This window comes from Pagrus major, chromosome 8, assembly GCF_040436345.1.
Source record: "Pagrus major chromosome 8, Pma_NU_1.0".
NCBI lineage: Eukaryota > Metazoa > Chordata > Actinopteri > Spariformes > Sparidae > Pagrus > Pagrus major.
Window position 1 is genome coordinate 13,486,576 of NC_133222.1, and position 25,313 is coordinate 13,511,888.

Genomic DNA, 25,313 nt, shown 5'->3' on the forward strand with positions numbered 1-25,313 from the left:
GCAAAGCTGAGTATTTTTTTAGGGATTAGTATTTTTCATCAGGGTGTTTTCCTTCTTAATTGATGTGAAACAGATGACAGGTTAAAAACAGTCGCGTCCATTCCTCCATGTATGGCGGGAACTGCTGTGTTCACCTCGAGCTGATGGAGCTTCGTCGGTGTATTTTCATCCTCATCGACGACCGCTTGTTCTCACACCGGAATGGCGCTTGATGCTGCTGCTGCTGCTGCTGCTGCTGCGGCTGCTGTGGACAGCCTCTCTCTGCATCCCTGCTCACTCCCCCCTCCTCCCCCGCGGACAAACCGGAATGGTTTCTTCCAGGCGAACCTGTCACTGTCACCGCGGCGGTGACGGCAGCCGAAGTGTGCGAGCAGAGGGGGGGAGAAGGAAGGCTTCATCCACTGCCTGCCATTGCAGTGCGGCGGCTGCTGCTCTGGAGCCACACCAGGAAGACCTTTCCATTCTGTATCTGTACAATTTTACAAGCACGCCGTGAGGACCACTGCGTTTGTGAAGGTGAACGGGTTTCTTGAATTATCAGTGCTGTTTGTGGGAGCGCATCTCGCTCCAGCCGCAGGAGCTGAATGGATGTGTGTCCCCCTGCGGATACGAGCGAGCGATAACGGTACGAGCCGAGGTAACTTAGCTACCTCACTGCTAGCAAAACTGTATCTACGCGCTACGCTAAGTGGTTAGCTAGGTGACCAACATGCTAACGTTATCGTCTAATAGAAGGCATGAATAACGCTGTCCATTGCCCTAGTTTTTGTGGAGCTTGCATAAGCGATCACATTGAGTCACAAAATGCCTTGCGGCGGAGCTGTCATCGGGCGGTCGGGTTGTTCCCACGTCAAGTGCGCGGAGCGTCCAGGTAACGTTAGCTGGGATGAGCTAGCCTAGCTGCTGGAACAAAATGTCGGCCAGCTTGGGGTTGATCTGACCAAGAGGGTACGAAAGGGGGCACAAGATTCATTGAGTGTCGGACTGCAAGAGGCAGTGATGGAGTGGTATGGTGAGGTTAGCTGCTAGAGGCATGGCCTCGGTTGATCTAAATTAAAGGGAAGGTCAAGCGGTGGTTCACCTTGTTTTGATGGTTCGCTTCTAAAACCAAAGTGGCTCTTTGGTGAAGCTAGGTAGCAGTTGGCTAACGTTAGCTTGTTAGCTGGCTTTGGTGTGGTAACACTGATATACATGCTTTTCTATCCCAGTGTCTGTGTGCATTTAAAACCAGCTGTCATAATAATGTCATGTCAGCTGTGTGTGAGGGCTCTGCTTTGGGCTCGAGGCGCTGTTTGGCTCAGCTTATCCTGGCTAACCCATCTCAATGTTTTGATTTCCATATCAACGGATGGACTGCTGCTAACATGAACTAAAGGCACCAGTCATCACCTGTTGAACACTGGTATTGTGTTGTAGATTATCGTTTGTTAGTATGCTGTATACAACTCATAACAACATTTAGTGTATGGACAGATGACGTTATTTTGTTGGGACATGGTTCACTGGCCATTATATATTATTATTTATTATATTATCTAGAATTTCTTTACCTGAGGAGTTAAGCGATGCAATGAACTAATGTGAAATAAACAAACTAGTTGGACAACATAACTCACAGCTTTGGTTTAGATTACATATTGTATGTAAACATTGCACTGAAACGAGGAGTATTTAGTCATCTGATATTTGTATAGTTTCTGTAATGGATATCAGATAGCACCCAAAAGATTATTTAAAGCATATGGAATATTTCATGTTTGAGCATGTTTAATTGGTCTTACATATATAATCTGTCAATAGAGATATGACTCATATCATGATATGATATTAGGAGCCTGCATTCGATATGGGATGATATATGTCCATTATAAAGCTGCCACCACTTTCTTTTTCTATTTTTGGCCATAACAAAATGACACATAAGTAATTGTAAATAATTGTAAGCCATTTTGTGTTATTGAATTAACGCTAAACTGACTCCACTGACACAAAAAGAAGGATTAACAACAAGAACACTTAACAAAAGTTTAAAATTTGGCTCAATAATAACTGTCAAAGAGACAAAACAATTGTTTTTTGCTCGGCACCATTATAGAGTGCTGTTGGGACGATGTGTTTTTGTAGGCTAACCAGTAAGTTAGCATTGCCCTGGTTCCCTCTGCAAAAAGCCTATGGGATTTTTTAATTAGATTTTGGTTTATTACCGGAAATAATCTCTGTGGCAAACACAAGTTTATTATACATACATGTTTTGTTCAGCAAGATAATCTTGACAGATGACATCGCTCTTATCATTTTTGAAGCATGAAGCCAGAAGTAGAAAAGCTAATGTTAGGCTTTAAACAAACTACACTGTGGTGGCATGACTTCGACGTCACCATCTTACTACACTGTAGTATGTACATTTTACTATAAACTGATCAATCCATAAATTGTAGTGTAGAGTTAGAATTGTTTGCATCTAAGGGGAAAAGTTGTGTCTCTGTGTCCGTGTTTAATGTCCCAAACAACATCATTTAGCCACTTTTTAGTAACCACCTTTTGTGAGACACTTAAATTCTCTATAATTCAAACATTGAGTAATTACTGATGTATTTTGTCATGTAGAACAAAACATGCAGATCTTTAAGCTTGTGTTAACCACAGACCTTATTTCAGTAATTCGACCGAAAACCCACTCAAAAAACACATCGACTTTGAGATGAGGGAACTGGAAATTCAACAAAGCTAACTTATTTGCGGGTCCTAGAAGTTATTCCTGCAGCTAGCAGACTTTTACTTTACTCATAGTGTCACAAGTTACTCGTATTTATTTGTACATTTTTGTCACTGCATCTCCTGACAGAACAACAAAGTTGAATTTCAGCCTGCATGCATGTTTTTTCAGCCTAACATTGTTGAAACAGCAGCTAATGTTGCTGTAACGAGAGCAACAAGTCAGCAAACTCCTGAGTGAGGTGACCTGTTTTTCTGTTGACCTGTCGTTTCTCCAAAAGCCAAAATATTTCTACATTGCTGATTTATAGCTGAGAGGGGAGTAAATATCCTCAACATCTTGTTCTTGGCTGCTTGTCATTACGTGCCTGGCACTAGCACTGTTTGAATGTTTAGGACGGAGGTGCGCTTTGACAGACAAGGTGACACAGACATGGCAGGTGAATTTCAAAATAAAGGTGCATCTTAAAAATTATGATTTGCATCAATCACGTTGGATTGTTGATCATTGACTCAATATATTGATGTGGATCGATGGATTGTTTCCTCCCTAATGGTTCATTACGTCACATCTCAGAGTTGGACACTAAGAGCTTTGGTCTAAGACTTAAGTATGTCTTCACTGGCCTCATGATAGTAATGCTATGTGAAATGGCAGCTGGGCAGGGCAGCAAATTTGTCAAATGAAGTGTGGGAGGCACAATACAGATGATATGTGTGGCAGTCATTGTCAGTGTTGTCACTGTTAGATGAAACTGGCTTTTATTTTTTATTTTTTATGATTCAGATGGCAGTGTTGTGCAGGGGATGTGAGGTGAAGCGAATATCAAGCTGCTCAAGGGCAGCCATACATGTTGGCCTGTAAATCATGTTGCCCTAAGCTGTCATGGGAACAGCAGCCATCTGAGTCATGGTGGTTTTGGAAGGACAAATATATCTGATATTTTGCCTACTTAAGTTAAATTTGACTGCAGTTTTGGAGTCCTGTGTATTTGTAGAAACTGTCTGGAATAGAGGGCTTATCAAGTTCCAGGTTATGACCTACCCATGTGATAACAAGCATACCAATGACTGCATCACTGCATTTATATAATGTGTTGATACATGATGCACCTTGCAGAAACTAAACATTGGTTTTCATACGGCCACAAAGTACCTCTCTAATGATATGAATGGTCTAACTGTGTCGAGAGCGGATGCTGGAAAACAATGGTGAAAAAAAATGGTGTGATATTGTAAACATAGCAATATGTTTCAGCGTTAGTGATAGCCTAGAGGTGCCACCAGAATATAAAGAGAAATGATTTAATGAGTTGGCGTGCACTGTCCTGAAGTACTACATCTCTGCTTACTCCATGGATTATTTTGTATAATTAGTATCAGTGTGATATTTTCATCCTCTGGGAGGTGTGACTTCAGACTGAGATGGACTTTCACCCCTCTTTAGCTAATAGATCTAATCCTTTTTTTTTTTCAATTTAGGAGAGTTTTCAGCTCTGCACTGCAGCCCAGTTTAATCCTCTCTCCTTCAAATGTTACTCTGCTTGTTTTAAGCAGCTCAGTCAGAATAAAATGTTTGCAGTTAACGTTTCCTCAAACCACTGATTGGTTCACATTTGTACTCGTCATAAGCTGGGTACCATATTGACATTTCTACAACATGTGTCATATCACCTTCACATTACGTGTTTTTGACCTGACTTTCATATCAGAAGGTGGAGGGGTGGTGGTGGAGTTAAGGGAGACGGTTAACAAGCCAGTGACTGCAGTTCAAGACTTTGTTACAACATTTGTAAGCGTGACACCACTGGGTAGTTTTAAGGAAACTTCATGAACTCTCCAGCCGTGTGTAATACCAGAGCAGGTATTTTAACAACATTCAACATATCCGTGGTTTGTAGAAACATCCATTGCCAACATTTAATTTGGTGATTGGGTTGTCTTAAGTGTGGCTCTATTGGCACAAGATAAAATATCATGCAACTCATCTTTCGCTCCTTATGTTTTTTTACTACCTTAATTTTAGGACACTTCTTGAATATATGTGTAATTGGTAAGTTCATGTAAGGTTGCTCTGAACATGGCTACGCTTGGACTTCCAAGCTAACACCTCTTAAAAATATGACCTGTGTGCCTAGTGCAGTAAGTCTCTATGTTAACAAATGGCACATGTACATGTATATGGGTATAACTCCAGTTATATAGAGGCTTGCTTATATAAATCAAGGGTATCGTAAATCCCTGTTTGAAAGGGGTGTTGTATTATCAGGATGAAGAGGCTTGCAAAATCTCTCATCAATCACATTTCAGCATGAACCTCCTTTTTCCTATAGTACAGAAACATCCCTTATCATTACTGTTTTTCATCGGCTCCGTTGTCCTCATTTCAATCACTGTGACAGAGAGGAGGTGGGGTGCAGGTCAGTGGCTCAGCTTATCAGCACATTCCTGCCCTCTTATGTGCTCTGTGTGGGGCACTGATAACTCTCACTGGGCTGATTGAGTTCAGGAGCTGATTTCCTGGTTCGTTTGTTCAGAACACCTTCAGCCTCTGGTTATGATCACTGACTGCAGCTGTGGAGCCTGGAAATAGACTCTGAGCTACAGTCCCTTGAGAGCAAGTATCAAAGGTTTGATGATTTTTTTTTTTGATTTTTTTTTTTTACTATTTTGTTTGAAAATAATCTATAGAAAAGAAAATTCAAGGAATTACATTAGATATTTCTATTTAAAGCAGCTGTAATCTGTATTTTTTATAATAACCATGCATCAAGTGATACATTTAATAAAAAAAGCGTGAATACAGATTGACATTCACCGGTTGGAAAGAAACATGACACCTAACAAATGATGGCTGGATGTGTAAATAGAAAGACGATTGCTGACAAGTTCATCATATCAATTTAAAAGGTGGTTATATATCAGTGTTGTGTTTAGCGTTGCAGCGGTTTACCATGGTATGAAGACAGTCAGTTACTATACCGTGTTTATCTGAGGTATTGAATTCTGCTGTATTAATGTTATTAAATATATATATATATATATATATTTCAAGTTTATTTCAAATTTTATAATGAGGCATTTGCTCAACCAAAAATCCCCTCCATTTCATTCCTTTAAGAAATTATACCTGCTAATAGTAATTGTGTAATACCCTATACAGTGAAACAGTGATATGTTCTTCTTCTGTGAAAATCTCTTATTGTTGCAACCCTAGTTGTGTTCACAACTTCCACTGCTTTGAGTGGCCAAACATGAATTATTACAGGTTTAATTTTTGCTATTTTTTCTGCACAGCACAACTTTAGCTGTTTAATGTGTTATGACAAAAGGAAAGAGATGGCAATGCATGACGTGCCCTTTACAAATCAAAATGTGTCTTGTCTTCAGATCTACTCAGAAAGTATTCAACTCATGTCAGCATCAATATTATGATGGCTACCGTGTAATAACAGCTGTTTATCGTACTGTCTGTCTGAACACAAATCTAATCTGAACACTTGTTAAGTACAGTGATGACAGTCGGCCTTGATGTCTAGCACGTCAAATAAGGTTTCCCTGCTGGCTTCTTCCATTTTGGAAACTTAAAACCCTTTATCAAATCATTGCATGTTAAAAGTACTGTGACAATCTCAGTTTCCATATCTATGAAGTATCTGTGTGTTCAAGCTGTCAGAGACATTTTATTAAATTATTTTCATCTCGCATCATCATCATCTCATCTCGCACAGACATTTTTTTTCTACTCCAGTAACTTAATGTTGAGTCTTTTACCACAGACATGAGCACTTCACATGTGGGATATAATTGTATAACTTCAAATTTTTTTTATAAATGCAGGTAAAACATATAGTTATAATGTCCAGTCAAAAGGTGCACTGTGTTATAGAAATAAAAAAAAAAATGGCAAAGTTTAAAAAAAAATATCGATAGTCTTAATTCTTTTGTTGGTTTGTTTTGAAATATGCTACAAATCTAATTTCAGTTAAATCAATATGGCTATTTGAAGTAACGACACAGTATACGCCTCAAGTATCCTTAGCTGCAACATGAAATTTAGCAAAACAGTGGCATAAAGATTATCAAAGGCTATTGTGTTGTAAACGACAACTTGCATCTTATTAGACATAAAACTTTATTCGTATGCGAAAATTGGTGTTTCTGTTGCACCATTTTCTGTTACCAAACATCAAATCTTTACATGATAAAATGTAGTAGTGGCTGAACCGCTGTGTTGTAGCGATTATCAGCTCGATTTCTCTACATGCCTCTTTTGGTTGATGTAGAAATAATGAATTTGGAGGCTGGTAGGCAGAAGGTAGTGGAGAGAGCAAAATATGTGTGGAATCTGTCACCACTCTCAGGCTCTGCTCTGAGCGATGTAAATTTAACTCGTCCCCATTGCCAGCGGTGACTGGGCGTCACTCAGGCTTGTCCAACTCGATCATTATCGTGACTGATTCATGGGACTTCTTGACCCACATGGCCTTGGTTTGGAGATAGCTCCGTGTTGTAATGAATCTGGTCTAAATATTTGCAAATTTCTTTCAATTTGTGAATTGAATTCTGTTGAACCTGTTTGTCAAATTGGGATTTCACTGTTGCTTTCTTCCTGTCGGTGTGTTTTCTGTATTTATATTTTTATATATCTTCCACAGTCACAAGCAAGTCTTCAACAACACGTGTAGATCTGTTCTCAGCTGAGTCACCCGTTTACTTTATCTCGTTGCACGGTGTCTCCATGTCGGTGCTCACTGCTGGTTCACCTGCTCAAAGAGAACAGGACAAAGACAGAGTATGCAAATGATGCCCTTACGTAAAGCTGTATCAGGAGCAGTAACAGTCTCATAAATGTCAGGAATCAAATAAATGAACAATCAGTATGTTACAGGCAGTAAGGGGTATTTAAGTTCAGGGGGTTGAGTAGATGGTTTATAGTTGAACGTTAAATGCACCCTGAACTTATTGTAACCTTTCCATTGCGTGATGCAATCAGAGGAAGTGCAGTCAAGTAGATTCTCTTGCCTTCTTCTCCTTTGTCATCTCAACATGACCTGGAACAAAAATTACGATGTAAAGAGAATTCCTCACCTTTAATAATAACAGCCCCGTCAACAATGTGTCTCCTGTTGGTGTTGAGGGAAAACACAGTCCTACATAGACAACAAGGAATGCCTCAGTGTATGTGGTTGACACATACTGCAGATGCTTGAAGTTGCCTGAGGATGAATTCACTTGTTTTAGCAACTATGCTGTATGCTACCCTATAGAAAACACACAAGTCTTAACAGTAATGATATTAAATGATTTAAGTACTAAAACAAAAACACTCCTGACCGGCTGTCTTACTATGTTCTCTGAATGCTGCTTGATTGGATACAAACTACTCGGACATTTTCCGCAGGATAGAACAACGACCTTAGTTATGTTGGCCTTTTTGTTGAAAACTGCAATGCAGTGAGCAGTTTTCTGATTAATGCCATTTGCCACTTGTTGCCACTTGTTATTAATGATCTAATGGAGCTGCATGTTCACACATTGAAAACACCATTATAACTTGGGCTGTAGTGTATAGCGCTGAACAGTTCACAATATCGTCCCAGCGTCGACATTGCAATGTGCACATGCACTGTAATCGCACTGTAATCACATTGCAGGACTTGAAATGTCAAATAAGGCCAATTAACGTGGCTCTTTTATATTTTAGATATATTTTGTTTGTTTTTGCAGCATTCAAGCTGAACGTTAAGATTGCAGCACTGTCATACAAATAAAAAAATTGAGTCAAGAAATCTATAGTAAATGGCTGTTAAAACACATCGCACTGTCCTACTATGCATCTGTTCAGATCTCAGAATTTCATAAGTGACCTTCCTCGCACCTGGGATGTTACAGAAGTTACACATGCCTCTTTACATTCTTCTCAGCCATCCTCTAAATCTCAAATTTTCCTTTCTGGAGCTGTTCAATTTGGTTTTATTTTTCTATTCTTTATAAGTAACCGCTTAATAGCTGAAGTTTGTGTTAGAAGTAAGATTTGACTGTGATTGTGTTATCTTCAGCTGCAGCATAAAGATACAAATTATGATGTCCTCACCCATTGTTTATAATGTAGTCAGTTTGATGGTCAGTAATCCTCTGTGGGATGTCATTGACACGAGGAGCATAATTTATGCATGCAATGCAGCACACCTGGAGAGGAGGGGCGTAATAATGTCTCACATGCAAAGAGAATTGATGGATACTGCTCTGGTTTCGACACGGCACCTCAGGGGTTAAGTCCGATACAGCAGTTTACACTGCGGATGGATGTTCGCTAGTACAGAGGAGTCCCATGCTGTAGCGGAACTGCAGATCCCACACAGATCGCTGCCAAGCTGGAGGGGATTTGCTTCGATCCCACGAGCACGTAAGGAGAGAGTTGGAGGGAGGGAAACATTTTAAAGAAAGATGTTAGGAGAGGACACAGACCCGTGCGCGGCAGAGGAAGCATTAGGGCGTAGCTGCGGGGTGTGTTTCGTAACCCCTCACCTGTGGTCGTAATTTCAGTTGTTACAGAGCTAAGAAAAGGGAAAGCAACGGAAAGGTGGGGGCCAGTCGATCCTAGCACTTATTGGTGCGGTTATGCTGTGGGGCTGCTGAAGTGCGTCTGCAGGAATCTCCCTCTGGATTTACTGAAGAGTAGCTGGAGCTTTGAGACGCTTTTGTCTGTGTCCTCTGTAGTGACCAGGATGAACTGATGTAAGTACCTCTGATCTTCTCTGCATCCAGTTTTAATTACTTAAGCAACAAACCAAAGAGATGAAGGGAATGAGGTGAAAGTCTGTGTTACTATACCCTTTAAATAATGCTAGTGTGTGTCTTTCATGGCTGTAATTAAGTTTTATGTCCGAGTTAATAGGTGCCATCTCTTGACCTTCTTATTACTCTTAAATTGCTGCATCTCCCCTGCTATCTCTCCTCCGTTAGAGATTCACAGTACAGCATCTTACCATGTCGTATGTGCAGAGTGTCACTTGTCTCTCAGGGGACCTCCTGACTGGTGCGAGGGTATGGGCCCTCATTAGCATTTGAATATGTTCTTCGAGGCAGGGGAGTTTTAGCAGTTGTCAGCACTCCCCAGCACATCGTTTTCAATCTCCGAAGTGATCAATCATCTTATTCTACCTGTTTGCTGCTTCGCTGCCAGCAGCCACAGTGGAGTGTGATCCTGTCGTTGTTGTTTTCCGTCTTTGGCTGCAGTGCAACTTGCACAGTGTTCTGAAACTATCCCCATTTGGAATTTGCCATTTGTTTGCTGCTGGCATGCTAGTCTTTGTGTTATTCCTGGTTTGCTGAAATGGTTGTAAGGCAAATAAGAGATGGTTCTTTCCCTGCTGGAGACTGAGCCTCATTTAGCTTTACTGCTGCTCTTATCACATGGGGGCCCATCTGTAGTTGGACTGCAGGAGATTATTTTGGGTTCCAAATAAGAAGACTCCAGAAAAAAAGTGGTGTTTTCTCTCAAACTGGTGCAAGAGTTGTGGTGAGATGTGGATGCTTTAATGGAGAAATGCATTATACCATTATCATCTAATCAAATAAACTCAGTACTAAAAATGTCCCTTTGTGCCACTCTGACATGTGAGTATTGCAGCATCAACATTAAGCACAATCCTTTGTTGTAATACTTGTTTAAATAGCCACATTTTCGCTGCCTTGGTGCTGTAAAGGCTTTGTGAAAATGAGGTACCTATCTTTGTTTTTCTCAGGCCTTGCAGACAAATCCAACAAATAGGCACTAGAGAGATGAATGTATTTTCCATGCCGTATTGCATCATTTGTTTCAGTCCATCCGTGGCATTTAATATAACAAGAGGTTATTAAATGTTCTCCAGTGTTCATGCTGCAAGTTTCCCTCAAATCACTCTGTTGCAGCATCACAACGGCAGAATTAATGAGAGCTATTTTTAGCTACTCTGGTCCCAGAGCGGTCAAAATTGAATAAGGCTCTGCTTCACCCCCTAAACCATACCACAGCACAAAATCTATTCTTTGAGTCAGAGAATTGAACACCACACCATATTGCCTCAGTTCCCTCTTTGGAAGAAATATGATTTTGTTTTTCTGCTGAATAGAGAGTTGAGGAGCCAGCGCGCTTTAATTTTAATGATACTCCAAAATGAATACAAAATGTAACACCATCTTTGCTTCCCTCTTCATGGGTCGTGTTGGGTTAGTACTGTTGATGACTCATTGTAGGATTTTGGCAGAAACAGATATTCTTCTACTTTTTTAACTTTGCATCAACAGAACCTATATCACTAAATTATGACGAAGCAAAGCAGTAGGATGTAGGGTTGACTGTTTTCTGATTAAGTGGAAGCTACACTACAGAGTCTGGAAAGACGAGAAAGAGGGCAGAGATGTGAGGCATGGCTTGCAGTGCAACCCCCCAAAATCAGCTCCTTTTACTATTTCACCGGCCAAAATGATATTTGGAATTTCAAAGACAGGTACGCTGCCAAAGTGGCTGGAAGACTCGCCAATAGCCGCCAAAATTTGCTAATATTCCATTCCACTTTATTCAGACGGTGCTGCCAGGTCACACGAGGACTTGTTTTTGTCCTTACTACATTTTTAGTTCACTGGCTCATAGATAACTTTTTTTTATTGGCTACAAAATGTCTGCCCCAATCCTAGCAACATAGACAATAACTTTAAATTATTGATTTAAAGCTGAAACGATTAGTTGATTAATCCATGAGTCAATTGAAAGATTAATTGTTTGTAATTTTTTAAGCAAAAACTCTTAATCAGTAAATCCCGCTACACAAATGTGAGTATTTTTCAATATTTGTTGTCACCTATGATAGAAAATGTAATCTCTCTGTAACATTGACGTCAAACTGGGCTCTGAAAAAATGTAGATATTTATTTTATATTATTTTATGGCATCCACATGGACGAAAAAAGATAAATCAACAAAATATCCTCCAATTCATCAATAATGTAGAGCTGCACCTAATGATTATTTCTTTTACTGATTATTCTACTGAGTTTTTTCTCGATTAATTGTTTGGTAAATAATATGTAAGCAAATAGGAAAAAGGAAAAGAAAGAAAGTCTTTGTAAACAATTAGTCATTTATTCAATTAGCTGATCAACAGAAGAATTGTTGGTTCTAGGAAACAATAAATTAAATGATATTTTATAGACCAAATGATTAATAGTTGCCTAACCAGCAGTCCAAAATTCATTCAGTTTGCTATCATGAAAGACCAGAAAATATTTACATTTTTGCTCAAAACATTTTGATTAGTCAATTCTCTAAATAGTTTCCATATACATTTATGTTGATTGACTAATCAATTCCTTTACAAGAATGGCAAACATCATTACTTGCTCCTCATTACTAAATTGATTTACATGTAAAAGTTAGTAGCTCAAAAGACTGATATTAGAGTATTTCTTTGACAGACATACATTAATAGTTTGTTCAGCCGAGGAATAAATCCACAGTCGGTTTATTGAATTATAGTGTCTGTTGACTCCACACAGTCCATTTTGACCACAGCTTTCCTGTCCTTTCTCCACTCAGCTGTGAGATCCATCTGTGTTGTAGTCCATCTGTGTGGTAGTGCTGGCTCCCAAGTTGCCCGGTTGTAATCCCCCAAGCATGACCCAACCAACATGGTGCATCTCCGCTGTGGAGCGGCTGCCAGCCCTGGCTCTGGCTTGTGGCATGAAGCTTCTGTTGGCACCAGTCGTGATGTGGCCATAAAGGGCGTACACAAGAGTGCCACAAACACTCATCAGTCACTGGATGCTGATGCGACTTTAGTACTTACTGTACACAGGAGCAGCGCGGGCTCGACTCAGACGATGAGACACCCTTGCCTTGTGTTTTTCAACGTTTGCTTGACTTTTGAGATTAGTGTCTTACGTCGTTTTGTTGTGAGGATAAATCCAAAATGCTCTGTGCATACAGGCCTTTTTGTTTTATTGTTCTGCAGAGTGTTTCCTACAAAGAACTGCACTTTTGAGGTGTCCTAAAGATAGGTTGCCATGTTTGTTTTTGGCAAATGTCAGGTTGTTAGTGCAGACTGTAAGATGTACGTGTAGCAACAAATAGCGCTCATCTAAAATGGAAAAAGAGGCTTTTTGTTTCTAAATTAATTCAGCCGTGTTTCTTTTTTAAACCTCCCCCAGTTGAGAGGAACCTTCAGACACGGCCTGAAAATGTCAGGCCACTTGAACAACACCACACTGTTCCCCCCTTGTTACCAGAGCAACAAGCTCTGCAGGAGGAGAAAGCAAAATTACATCCCTTCAAAGTGAAAGGTGTGTGTGTGTGTGTGTGTGTGTGTGTGTGTGTGTGTGTGTGTGTGTGTGTGTGTGTGTGTGTGTGTGTGTGTGTGTGTGTGTGTGTGAGGTTGGGAGAGGGGGAGAGAGAGAGAGATGCAGACTTCAGGACCCTGCTAAATCAGTTTTGTTGTCTTTTTTACCTCCTAAATTCTGTTTTAGTTTTTACTCCACTTTAAATTCCTCCTGTTTTGCTTCATTTGGGATTTTACATCCCATTAATTTTATGGTGATTTATTTGTATTGGATCAGACACAGTATGCATTCTCTAATCATATTTTCCAGACAACTAAATCACATTTCTCAAAACCCCGCTGCAACACTGGGCCTAAACATTATACGCTTGTGTGTGTGCATGTTTGTGTTATGCTGCATGAATGCCTATGAAGAATTTCTCAAAGTAGGAATGTCAACTGGAAAGTACCTCCTATAACTTTGCAGTTTAGTGGCAAACGGTCCATAAATTTCGACGAAATGTTAAAGTTCTTTGCATCAGCGTTTCCACAGTGCTGATGAAGAAGACACAGGCATAAATCCTTTTCCCCAAAGAGCAAACTTTCCAGCGAGAATTCATGCCTCTGTTTTCGGTAGTCTTGTTAATATTCAGATGTCTTTTTTTCTCTCATTCAAGTGCAGTGCATTCAATGTAAAAGGCCAGGGGGAGTTCCCCTGCTCAAACTTTTGTTCACCCCTCATGTGTGAGCCCCACCATAAGCTGCTTGAGGAGGTTGTGACTGTTGCTGCCAAGCTGAGAACGTCTGGGGCCACTTGTGGCGATTTATTCAGCTGCCTGTGTTCCCAGACACTAGCTTACGTTTGGCACTGGGCCGACAGGTCACGGCAGACATAAGGACGATGTGTTGAAGGAAGCCTGGGTGGTTAAACAATAAACAGGACAGTGGCAGAGACAGTCAGCTAAATAGCCTAACCTCAGACTGAGCTTTCTGTCACACAAAAACCAAAAAGGACATTGTTTCCTTTGAAAGGAGAATCTTTTTTTAAAATAGATCTAAGATTTATGCATCATTATCACTTTTGGGAACTTCATAGCCATACAGTTAGCAGCTTGTCACACTAGTGTGGTGCATATGAATCTTCAACATGAAGCTGGACTGACACTTGCAAGGTGTTTTGAAGCTGCCAAACAAGATGGCAATGATCTTAGCTGAGGGTCCAAGCTCTGAAACTGATGCGACTGATAATGTGAGATTCATCTCCCTCCACTCATCTGTCATCACTCTTTAATGTGCCGCAACATGAGATCACTCTTCCCAATGAGTTCTCTGCCCAGGCGGCCGCACTCTAAGTGTTTGAGGTGTCAAAGAAATTACCAGCAAAGCAGGAAGGAAATGTGTGATAGTCTCACCTATTAAAGGTCACAGACTTGGGATCAATTTACATGACAAATGGGGGGTTATTGCATTAGGTGCTGTGAATGTGGGTTGTAATTTCCCCCAAAGGAATTGACCTGATGGTATTTTATATGCAGTCATTGAATGTCTAATGTGTCGTGAGATTGTGGCCGAGGTGAAACGATATAGAAGAGGAGATAAGATAAGAAGTGAGCGGTGGGACGCAGAGGACAGTGCTGACCTAACAGCTGAAGGAGTCGACCTTCATCTTATCCTCTGTTTGTTAATGTGACGGAGAGTGTGCTTTAACGTCAAAGACTTACTGTCACTGTGGCCTCATTGTATCTAGCGGGGTTTTTATCATTGTATTCAGTGCACTGTAAACATGAGACCTCATACTGTGGACCTGCTACAAAGGATGTTGATTGTGTGTTTGGCAATGTGTGAGTGTGCTGCCAATAAAAGCAAGCACAACACAGTGCTATCTGTATCACTGTGAACAGGCAACAATGTAAAATTTAAAATAAACCTAATAACCTACTGGGTATGTGTACAGTGGCTGTGACAGTTTGTATCCTTATTAAATTTTGCCTGTGAAGAGTGTAGAAACACTGTGACTAGGGATGGGACAATAAAAGATTTTATCGTGGATCAAAATAAAACACACTCTCAATAAGTTGATCAGGGTAAGTTTCATTATCTGGATAATCATGAATTGAGATAATGGTGAATATCACCAAAACCCCCAGGTGGCTTTTGTTGTATAAATCTCCCACATTATGCTCATTTTCAGGCTCATACTTGTATTTTGGGTGTCTACTATAACATTTTCTTCAATGTCTTAAAAACACATTTTTTCAAAAAGGAGAGTCTGCTCTGATTGGTCAGCTCTCACGGGCCTGAGCAGGCATGGTCTACCATGTTTTTGCATCAGCTCTGCGGGTGTTTTTGCAACCACAGCTGTGCTGGCGGCATGACTGAGGGTGGTGACTGTATAGTTGTGACATCATAACCTTACGGCAGTCCCGCCGGCTCATTTAAAGGCACAGTTTCTGAATACAGACTGTGAGCATTTCTCCATGGATTGAGCGGTTTGATTCTTTCACAGTATTTATATAGCACATAGACCTGCTTTATAATCAAAAAAGATGTTTAAATCTCACTTTCTACAATATGGGACCTTTAAATATAGTGCACTATTCTCTTGAAATGATGATGGAGCATCATGCAGGCTTGGATAAAGGTTAAATTTGCTGGCGTGTCCATCTATTTCGGAAGGAAACATCACATAAACAATGCTTTCATCTTTTATCAATTGAAATAATTGTGTTTGCATGGGTTGTAATTTTCTTGATGGCAGAAGTACTTGTGGGGCCTTGAATCTGTTAAATTTGCCAGCTGTGGTGAAGATATAAGAGGGCATTTGGTGTTTTCCAAGGGAAATTTTGGTAGCACACATGACTGTTCTCTTGACTGGGTCTGTGTGTCCCTTTTTGTCACAAGACTATCAGGCCAACAGTATGTCTTGTTGCCTCATTATGCCTCTTTGGATCTGATCTCTGTTGGTATTAATCACACTGTATCTCTGTCTTCCAGAGCGCAGCAATGGAGGAGACTGTCATTTGGGAGCAGCACACAGTAACACTACACAGGGTAGGTATCTGTTATCCTGCCTCTAATGCTCTTTACATCTGTCTATGTTGAATCTCGCCTCGTCCCACTATCTCTCTCTGCCCTGCCTGTTTTGCTATCCCTTGCTTCCATCCCCCATCCCTGCATTTTTCTTCCCTCCCATTTTCAGGATCTCATCATGCAGGGAGTGTGTACACACTTGTAGGTGAAACACACAAAACAGGAGATATCACAGAGCGTTTGTTCTGCATGATTTTCTCCCATGTTTTTTTGGCTGTGGAGCCTAAATAACAGACATAAAAACCTGCATTTGGTGCATGTGTTTGCATGGAAACCACACAGAAGAAGCAAACTTGCTACCGCTATTAGTCTGTGTTCTTGCTCAGTGAAAAATACTAAAAATATATATAAAATATCAAATATTTTTTATTTTATAGTTTGTTGAGCGCAGAAGCAGTTTTGCACTGCTGTAACAGTGCAGTATTTTTGTCCACACATTTGGCCAAATCAACATCCTAATCTCTGTTCCTCTGTGTGCAGGCACCAGGGTTTGGCTTCGGGATAGCCATATCAGGAGGTCGGGATAACCCTCATTTTCAGAGCGGCGAGACCTCCATCGTCATCTCGGATGTGCTGAAAGGAGGCCCAGCTGAAGGCCTACTGCAGTAAGATTTTGTTTCATTATTGGCAAGCCAGCTATTTTGGTAGTTATTGGTATTAAATTACCCGCCTGCCACAGAAAGACTCCAGCATGTCTATTATCTCTGTCTCCCCTTTCTAGGGAAAATGACAGAGTCGTTATGGTCAATGCTGTCTCCATGGACAATGTGGAGCATGCGTACGCAGTCCAGCAGCTTCGTAAAAGTGGGAAAATTGCCAAAATTGTGAGTGTAAACATCCCATTATGAATTATTTTGCATATTGTTGTCAGTTGTTAAGCATAAAACTAAAGTCAGGAACTCCAATGTGCTGCCTTGTTCATATAATCATGTATGCCATTTAGACATTTCTTAACTATTACACAGTTTAATAGTAGGAGAATTGTACATGATCAATGGAGTGATTGATTCACCTTACTGTAACCGATCGGTTTTCTGGTTTATCTCATATCTTATTTGCTTTGGTCAGACAATCAGGCGAAAGAGGAAGGTGCACGTACCCATGGGCCGCCTCGGGGAGAGGGAAACTATGTCAGAGCATGACGAGGAGGAGGACAGCTATGATGAGGAGATATACGAAACGCGGAGTGGACGCAGCGGCGCTTACAGCGGTGTGGGCGGGGCCATGGGCAGGCGCAGCGGCCGGAGCAGTGGGCGAAGGGACAGGGAGCGTGAACGCAGCGGCTCGCGGGAGAGGAGTCTCTCCCCACGCTCTGACCGCCGCTCACACAACCTGCCCCCGCGTCCTGCCAAGGTCACACTCGTCAAATCCCGTAAAAATGAAGGTGAGGCTCACAAAGTCGGGGATACAAAATGGAGGGCAGATAAAAGAAAGTGTTCTGCGTTAATCCAGGAAATCACCCGCCATTCTATTTACCCAGCTATTACCAGACAGCCAGACTATTGGAAGAGAATAAGAGCTCCAAATCAGCATTGGTCACCTGCCAGGATAAACAAAACTTGCCAGCCACAGCAAAATCCAAGTTAACTCAAGTAAATCTAAGTAAAAGAGCAATTAATCTTCTTTAATCAGTCCAGTTAATCCCAGCGGGAGCAGCAGCTTGACAGCAGAGTGCGGTCAGTGTGGTGCGGTCACGTGAACTCTGTGCTAACATCATCTTTGTTGCTGTCGTTCACTTTGTAAGCAGAATATGGCCTGCGCCTGGCCAGCCACATCTTTGTCAAGGACATTTCCCCTGAGAGCCTGGCAGCCAGGGACGGCAACATCCAGGAAGGGGATGTTGTATTGAAGGTGAGGGAGATGGTTGTGGGAGGGAGACAAGAAGTCTTGTGGACATTTGACATTTATTCTTTATTCCATTTTTGAATTGATGATTTAGTAGTACTCACTGCACTGATGTCTAGACCATCTGTTATTTTCAACTGTTCTACATTTTCTACTATGTACTGTTGCATAAAGGGCACAGGCCTCCTTTCACATTTTGAAGAACAGTCTTCTCAATCAAGTGTTTCTCTCATCCAACCTTTTCACATGTCATGTTACTTTCTCTGCCAGTACTTAAGAAATGAAAGGGTAATCAAAACTTATATCGGTAGTTATTCCTTGTTCAGGCCTTTACAAATGTCTTTCAGCCTAAAAAACATTATCAGTGTTGCAGTTAGTTTGCACATAAGCTTGGCCTTTGAGACAATTTGTAGCCTAACCTTGTCATATGACCTCTTGCTTTAAAATGAGAAGCAAAGACATTTTTTTTTTTTTATTTTAATTGAAATTCTTCTGGCTGTTTGTTATTTGTCATGTCATGGCTAATAGCTTCATTTTCTGATTGTCTCAGATCAACGGCACAGTGACAGAGAACCTCTCCTTGATAGATGCCAAGAAGCTGATAGAAAGGTCAAAGGGCAAGCTAAAAATGGTTGTTCAGAGGGACGACAGAGCGACCCTGCTGAACATCCCTGACCTCGATGACAGCATTCCTTCAGCCAACGCCTCCGACAGAGACGGTGAGAGTTATATTGAGGGTTGGATTCAGCGGAAACAAACCAGACTTGTCAGTGTTTTATTTCAACCGTGGCTCTTGTTTGTTCAGACATTTCAGATATCCATTCGCTGGCATCCGATCAGTCCAATCGATCGCATGACAGACATCGTAGCAGCCGCTCACGCTCTCCAGACAGACGATCTGAACCCTCAGACCACTCCAGACACTCGCCCCCACAAATCAGCAATGGCAGGTAAAGATCATCCGTCCAGAAATTTATATTTTAGGCTTTTAGCCATCATGAAAGAAATGTCATTTTCATGTAGATTAATTCAGGTTTTCTACTTTATTTCTGCTACTTTTTTTCTTTGGTTTATACTAATCAGTAGCAATCCAGTACCAATAATTCAGCAAAAGAAATCCAAGAAAAAGATGTAACTGATATCAGTAATTAATGTTGAGCTGAAATGGTTAATCAATCAGTCAACCAACAAAAAAATAATGTGCATCTGTTTTGAAAATCGAATCTATAGATGCTGTAAATGCCCTAGTTAATTAAATGTTAGTTGGTTAGTTAAATGTGAGGTTTTGCTGCTTGTTATTGTTTTATTCCATAGTAAACTTCAATATTGAATTGTTTACTTTCACTTGTTCGGGTAACATTACCATAGGCTTTTAGAAATTGCAGTGTTTTTCTAGACTTTCTAGACCCTTTATTAGTATTAAAACAGCTGTTCTATAACTGCTGTTGTCAAAATCTCTCTCTTCTGCTTCTCACAGTTTATTAAGACAGGCTTGTTTTTCTTCTTCTGTTGTTTTTAGTTGTGAAGGACTTTCGATTTTTGGGGGGGGGTTGATAACAGCCATCAGCCCATTCAGCACTTCTTTGACTGTAATCTTGTTTGAAAGTACCTCATTAATTCTTCATTAAACTCAATAGAGCACCAGAGTTGTTCCCCTTTCACTCTGCTTATTGACCCGAGAAAAGAGTCAGTCTTGGTCAAAATAAGGGTTGATAGCTAGGTCAGAACTCTGCTCTGCTCAGTGCATAAGGTCAGTACTCACACTTTATTATTGTGTGTTCTCTGTCATTTTGAAGCTTTTCATTTCAGTGTTAGTTTAAAAAAAAACGCAGTTACACAATGTGGCAACTAGAAAAGTATTAAAACATGATGCCATTTGTCAAACACAGGAAAACTGCAATTTCAAAAAGCAACAATGCTTCTGAGTATCATTTTTAATGAGATGTTTCTGCATTTTTTATTCCCTTTATACTTCAACAGCTGGAGAATACCGTAAGTTTGGCACTGTTACCCAGTGAGAATAGTTACTAATAGTAGTGGTAGTACATCTTGAATAGATTTAATTTAGATTAACAGACAAGTAGGTGTAGTTTTAGGTTTTAGGACTTTGACAAACAACTCTAAACTCAGTCCTTTTTGCTGTAGAGAAATTATTGTTTTGTGAATCTAGTGGAAAATTGCTGAAGTGACGTTATACAACATCAATTATTCAGTGACACATCTTGTTTTGACTTGAGATGACAGAGTCCTGTGAAAGTATCACAGGATCCCTGAGTCTCTGAATGTTTTGGTGGGCAAACTGCATGTTTGGCACAAGGACAATATGGCTCCAACAATGAAGGAACAAAAGGCCGTCACCAACTATCAGCGTCAGCTGTCTGTCCTTTTACATGTGGCTGAGCTTTCTCTCTTTATATCTGTGGATGTCTGGCTTGATTTTTCTCTTTTATCTCTGTTGAATAGATCTGTGGGCAATACAATTCTTTCTTTGTTAAGCTACCAAAAACAAACTATAAATATAATTAACTGTAATAATTTACTTCTGACACATTTAGGATACTGGATCACTTCATTTATTAAAGTATTTTAATGAACAGGAAGGAGCTGCTAAGACAGGATGTGATGGTTTATTTGAACCTGGTCTGTGACCTGTGACCTTTTCTCTCAGATCAGGAAGTTGGCAGTTAAAAAGAGGGCCTCCTCCAGGATGGCTTCAAAAAGAAGTTTTTTTCCTCTGCAGCCAGTTCAAACAGGGTCCTTCATGGTTACTTGGGTACTCAGCTTGTGAATAAAGCAGTGTTTTTCCAGTAAAGTTGTGCCAGTGAGCAGGCATGTGACCAGGAGGTTTGAGTCAGAGCCATAAGGCTGTACCACTGGACAGCCTGCTTTGCTTACTCCTGTTCTCTTCTGATTTCTCATCTGAAACATATTGAGAATGTCAGCATTTATCAAAACAGGGAAACTCTGTCATCATTCACAATTATCTGACTCATAATTGGTCAGGGTCACGGTGTATCAGTTTACACAGCCTTACTGTTTTAAAACTGGCATCGAAGTCAAAGCTTTGCTGGTCTGAAGCCAGAGTCACACAGTGAAATTCACCTGGAGGACAGAATCCACTCTGACACTTTAGATAAGCTGCTCTAAAAATAGAGCACAAAAGAGTGGAAAGACAAAGTGGTGACCTTCAGGACTAAGATGCTGCCTCAGACTCGAGCACTTCTTTTCACCTGTTTTCTCAGCCAGTCTGTATCCACTTGGTATTGTTGCGTGTAGTCAAAATGATGTTGCCTTAAAGCTCTCCGCCTGCCCCGAAGCTCTACATCTCCATAATAAACTATTTATAAACTTGTGTTCCCCTTCTAAAGATAAATCACACAAGAACGTGTATTTTTGTCTGCAGTCACAGAAGTCGTGATGATGAACGGATGTCGAAGCCGGCTTCAACACCAGCCAAGCTAGCGGAGGAGGTTCCTCTGCCCAAACCGAAGGAGTCGGCTATTGCTAGAGAGGATAAACAGCTCCCACCGCTCCCAGGTCAGTGATATAAACCAGATCATTGTGTGTGCGTGTGAGTATTTGTAAGATAGAAGGTACACATGGTCATGTCAGTACCCATACTTTGTGTTATGGATCCATACCTGTGAGCAAATACATGTTAGCCTTTTTTTCTGTCCATCATGAGCAGTAAAATGACTTCATGATATTAAAATGAAATCTTGTTTGAACCAGTCATTTTTGCCCTTTTTAAAAGCACAGCTACCGAAAAAAGTTAGATCCAGACGCCTGCTGAGCCTGGCTGAGTTTGCCCGGAGCCAAGTGAAAATAAACCGTATGAGTTGATCTAGTCTGACGTTCCTCCCCAGCCTGCAGCACTCTGCTGCCTTTCTGTTCGACCTCCATGCTCAGGACACTGTGTGCCTTGAGTGTGTATGCGCAAACGTCTGTGTGATAATATGTTGCCTGTGTATGGTGTTGAACAGTTGTTTTACTTTTTCTTAGTTTAACATGTGTATCATTAGTATTGTTAAGCTGAGACTGTGTTTGAGGGAGTATTTATTCGATTTTAAATGTTCAGTGTAGTTTTACTTGTTCACCATCTGTCTACATTAATAATGTATGTTTGTGTGTTTGTCCAGAGCCCAAGCCGGTGTATGCTCAGCCTGGACAGCCAGACGTAGACCTGCCTGTCAGTCCCTCTGATGCCCCTGTGCCAAGCGCTGCCCATGACGACAGCATCCTTCGGTAATATTAGGACAATACATCAAATATTAATGTCTAATTAAAATATACAGAAGCTAAGACTACGATGTGGAATTATAACCTGTAGTTCACAGTACAGCAGCAAATCTTGGAACAGCAGTTGACAAGTTTTTAAAAATGCTCCAGTACACATCCTGCTTTCAGTTATTTATACAAATCAGGGCATTTTGGCTGCCACAAAGCATAGATCTCAATGCTGTTCGGAAATAAGTATTTCTTGGCATGTACTGGTTTGCTGGCAAGTTGAATCAGCAGCGTGTTTGTGCGTCAGACAGATGGGTTAATGTGGTTATTTTTTTGACTATAGGAAAAATATTGTACTCAAAGGTTCTGTAATTTTACAACTTTGCTTTTGCAAGCTCACTAAAGAGCAGACAATCTCGACAGAAACCTGGCTGGCATCCAAGAGTCACTCAACTATTCATTAAGTGAAGTTTGCATTGGGAAATGCCATCAAATGGTGTCATGTCAAAGAAAAATCAGCCTGACTATCGTCTTTATTCCCCCTCCTCAGGCCAAGCATGAAGTTGGTAAAGTTCAGGAAGGGGGAGAGCGTGGGGCTGCGACTGGCTGGGGGGAATGACGTCGGCATCTTTGTAGCAGGAGTCCTGGAGGATAGCCCGGCTGCTAAGGAGGGCCTGGAGGAGGGCGACCAAATTCTCAGGGTGAGATACTTTATTTTTATCAAGTGTTATAATAACCTGACAGCTCAAATCTAGAGGATGTTTTTCAGTCGAAAACTTATTATTCTACGTCACAAATGATTGTTTTTCTTCTTCTCCTTGTTTTAACAATGGGTACCTGATAGCATCAGTAAACAGCCATGTTTTATGGGGTATGCATCCTCAAGCTTTCCCCTTTTTTAGTCATGCACACACTGGCTGCTCCAAAATTCCTGTACCTCCAGGCTGGTCTCTTAGCAATGGCCCCGAGGGAGCACACACACAAAAAAACTGTTTCCTCTCACAGTGTTTGTCCCATTTCCTCAAAGCCATATATCTCACCATTTGTACCTCCTCCTCCTTTCTCCAAGAATAATGAGGAATGGCTTGAGTTCTTGCAATGCAGTAAAACCTGCAGTTACCCAGACAATACTGAGAACAGGAAGAGCAATGTAAACCTTTATCTCAGTAAAGATTTACACTTTGTTGCACACTCTGTGAACAATAAAGCTGACTCCTTGCCGTAAACCTAAAAGACCCAGACAACAGTGAAGTTGTTCTGTTGAAAGCATAAAACCGTAACCTCTGTGTTCCCAAATTCCAGGTAAATAATGTAGATTTCGCAAACATAATCCGAGAGGAGGCGGTGCTGTTCCTGCTGGATCTTCCTAAGGGGGAAGAGGTCACAATTCTGGCTCAGAAGAAGAAAGATGGTAAGTGAAGTGAGTAAGGAGATGAGACAATTTCTTATGGTCGAATTGGTGCGGTGCCGCTGACTCACTGCTCTCTCCTGGTCAGTGTATCGGCGGATCGTGGAGTCGGACGTCGGTGACTCCTTCTACATCCGGACACACTTTGAGTATGAGAAGGAATCTCCATATGGGTTGAGCTTTAACAAGGGTGAGGTGTTCCGTGTGGTGGACACCCTCTACAACGGCAAGCTGGGCTCATGGTTAGCTATTCGCATCGGCAAGAACCACCAAGAGGTGGAGAGGGGCATCATTCCCAACAAAAACAGGTGACAGCTCCCTAACAGACATGCAGTTTGTGTCAGTTATCTCAACGAGTGGCATGCAGGATAAATGTTTGTCACAACAGTAGTCAGTCATTTGTTATGATTATCACTGCCATGTAATGGCCTCTGGTATTGGCAGTGTTGAGGTTTGCTGTGCCAAGTTTATGACACATCCATTAGCTAGTGTTACATTAAGAACTGTCTCTGTCTTTCTGCCATTTGTCAACAGAGCGGAGCAGCTCTCCAGCGTGCAATACACTCTTCCCAAAACAGCAGGGGGCGACAGGGCTGACTTCTGGAGGTTTCGTGGTCTTCGCAGCTCAAAGAGGAACCTGAGGAAGAGCAGAGAGGACCTCTCTTCTCAGCCTGTTCAGACAAAGTTCCCAGCTTATGAAAGAGTTGTACTGAGAGAGGGTGAGGAGTCTCTCAAAATTACATCCATATTTCCCTTACTTGCGTCTTAGCCCCTCCCACTGAGGATGCATGGAGAGAAACAAGCCCTTCTCCTAATTTCTCAGTTTGTACATCCTCAACTACTTTATTTGCCTCTTCTCCTCACGTCTTAGTCCCTCCCACATGAAATGCGAGCAAAGAGACACAAAGAGAGAGTAATCGAGGCAACAGGCAATTAACAAAATGAGACATCCATGTTTCATAACTGTATTTGATGTGGCACAGCTGCATTATCTGTCCATTGTTTTGTCGTTGTCTACTGCTGTATTTTATTATCTCTGTCAGATGGGCATAACAGTGTCATGTCAGCTTATGTATTTACTTTTGATTCAGTTCACAATGTGGCATAATGTGATATAAATAATACCAAAGTGAAATGTCATTAAGGAATGTGGTTAGAACAGCTTCTTACGAAGCACCACATAAACGGTGAAGGGCAGAAAGTTTGATCATGCATTTGATCATCTCATACACCTCCTAAATATAAAAATATAAATATGAAATAAAAAGTGCAATTATAGAGCCCTGCTTCCACCATGGTTTGTATTTTCCAGCTGTATCTTAAGCCTCTTTTATGTCACGGTTACCGAAAAAGACTTCTGCAAAGGATACACCTGTGCATCCTTGCTTATAGCCTCCCCTCTCCTCGAGATACATTTTAGGAATTGAGACATCCTTCAACATGGCGCGCTGAGATTGATTTCCAGGTCAAAGGCAGGAGGAGAGAGGAGATGAGAAGGCACAAAATAGAGGAATGAAAAGAGCCCAAGAAAACGACAAGTAAATGTGTTTCGAGATAAATAAGACGTCCTTTTTCTCTGAAGCGTCATGTGAAGCCACAACCACTATCCCATTTGCGTTTGGCCAAATGCAGGGGCAGAGTATTTGTCCGTCATGATGTTCAGCTGAAAGTCTTCTGGAAAGGCTGCTCTCGGGTATCCTTGCTCATGGCTTCTTCTCCAATTTCAAACA

The 25,313-nt window shown here is 41.1% G+C and overlaps 1 protein-coding gene across 12 annotated transcripts in view; it reads left to right on the forward strand.

Annotated features, from left to right (window-relative positions):
• Positions 1-387: 387 nt before the first annotated feature.
• tjp1b (tight junction protein 1b) overlaps positions 388-25,313 on the forward strand; it is a 35,440-nt gene continuing 10,514 nt past the window's right edge. For 5 of the 12 annotated variants that reach the window (XM_073471544.1, XM_073471549.1, XM_073471550.1 and 2 more), the window contains exons 1-14: positions 931-1,012; positions 16,008-16,064; positions 16,584-16,708; positions 16,825-16,927; positions 17,172-17,487; positions 17,848-17,954; positions 18,499-18,667; positions 18,754-18,898; positions 21,352-21,485; positions 22,088-22,193; positions 22,726-22,876; positions 23,478-23,586; positions 23,672-23,891; positions 24,118-24,302. In XM_073471544.1, the coding sequence (XP_073327645.1) occupies positions 1,010-1,012; positions 16,008-16,064; positions 16,584-16,708; positions 16,825-16,927; positions 17,172-17,487; positions 17,848-17,954; positions 18,499-18,667; positions 18,754-18,898; positions 21,352-21,485; positions 22,088-22,193; positions 22,726-22,876; positions 23,478-23,586; positions 23,672-23,891; positions 24,118-24,302 (1,930 nt within the window). In that variant the 5' untranslated portion in view covers positions 931-1,009. Of the gene's footprint in view, positions 517-542; positions 638-930; positions 1,013-16,007; positions 16,065-16,583; positions 16,709-16,824; positions 16,928-17,171; positions 17,488-17,847; positions 17,955-18,498; positions 18,668-18,753; positions 18,899-21,351; positions 21,486-22,087; positions 22,194-22,725; positions 22,877-23,477; positions 23,587-23,671; positions 23,892-24,117; positions 24,303-25,313 lie in introns of those variants that run through there. The other 7 variants (XM_073471545.1, XM_073471548.1, XM_073471555.1 and 4 more) reach the window with 5 other exon arrangements.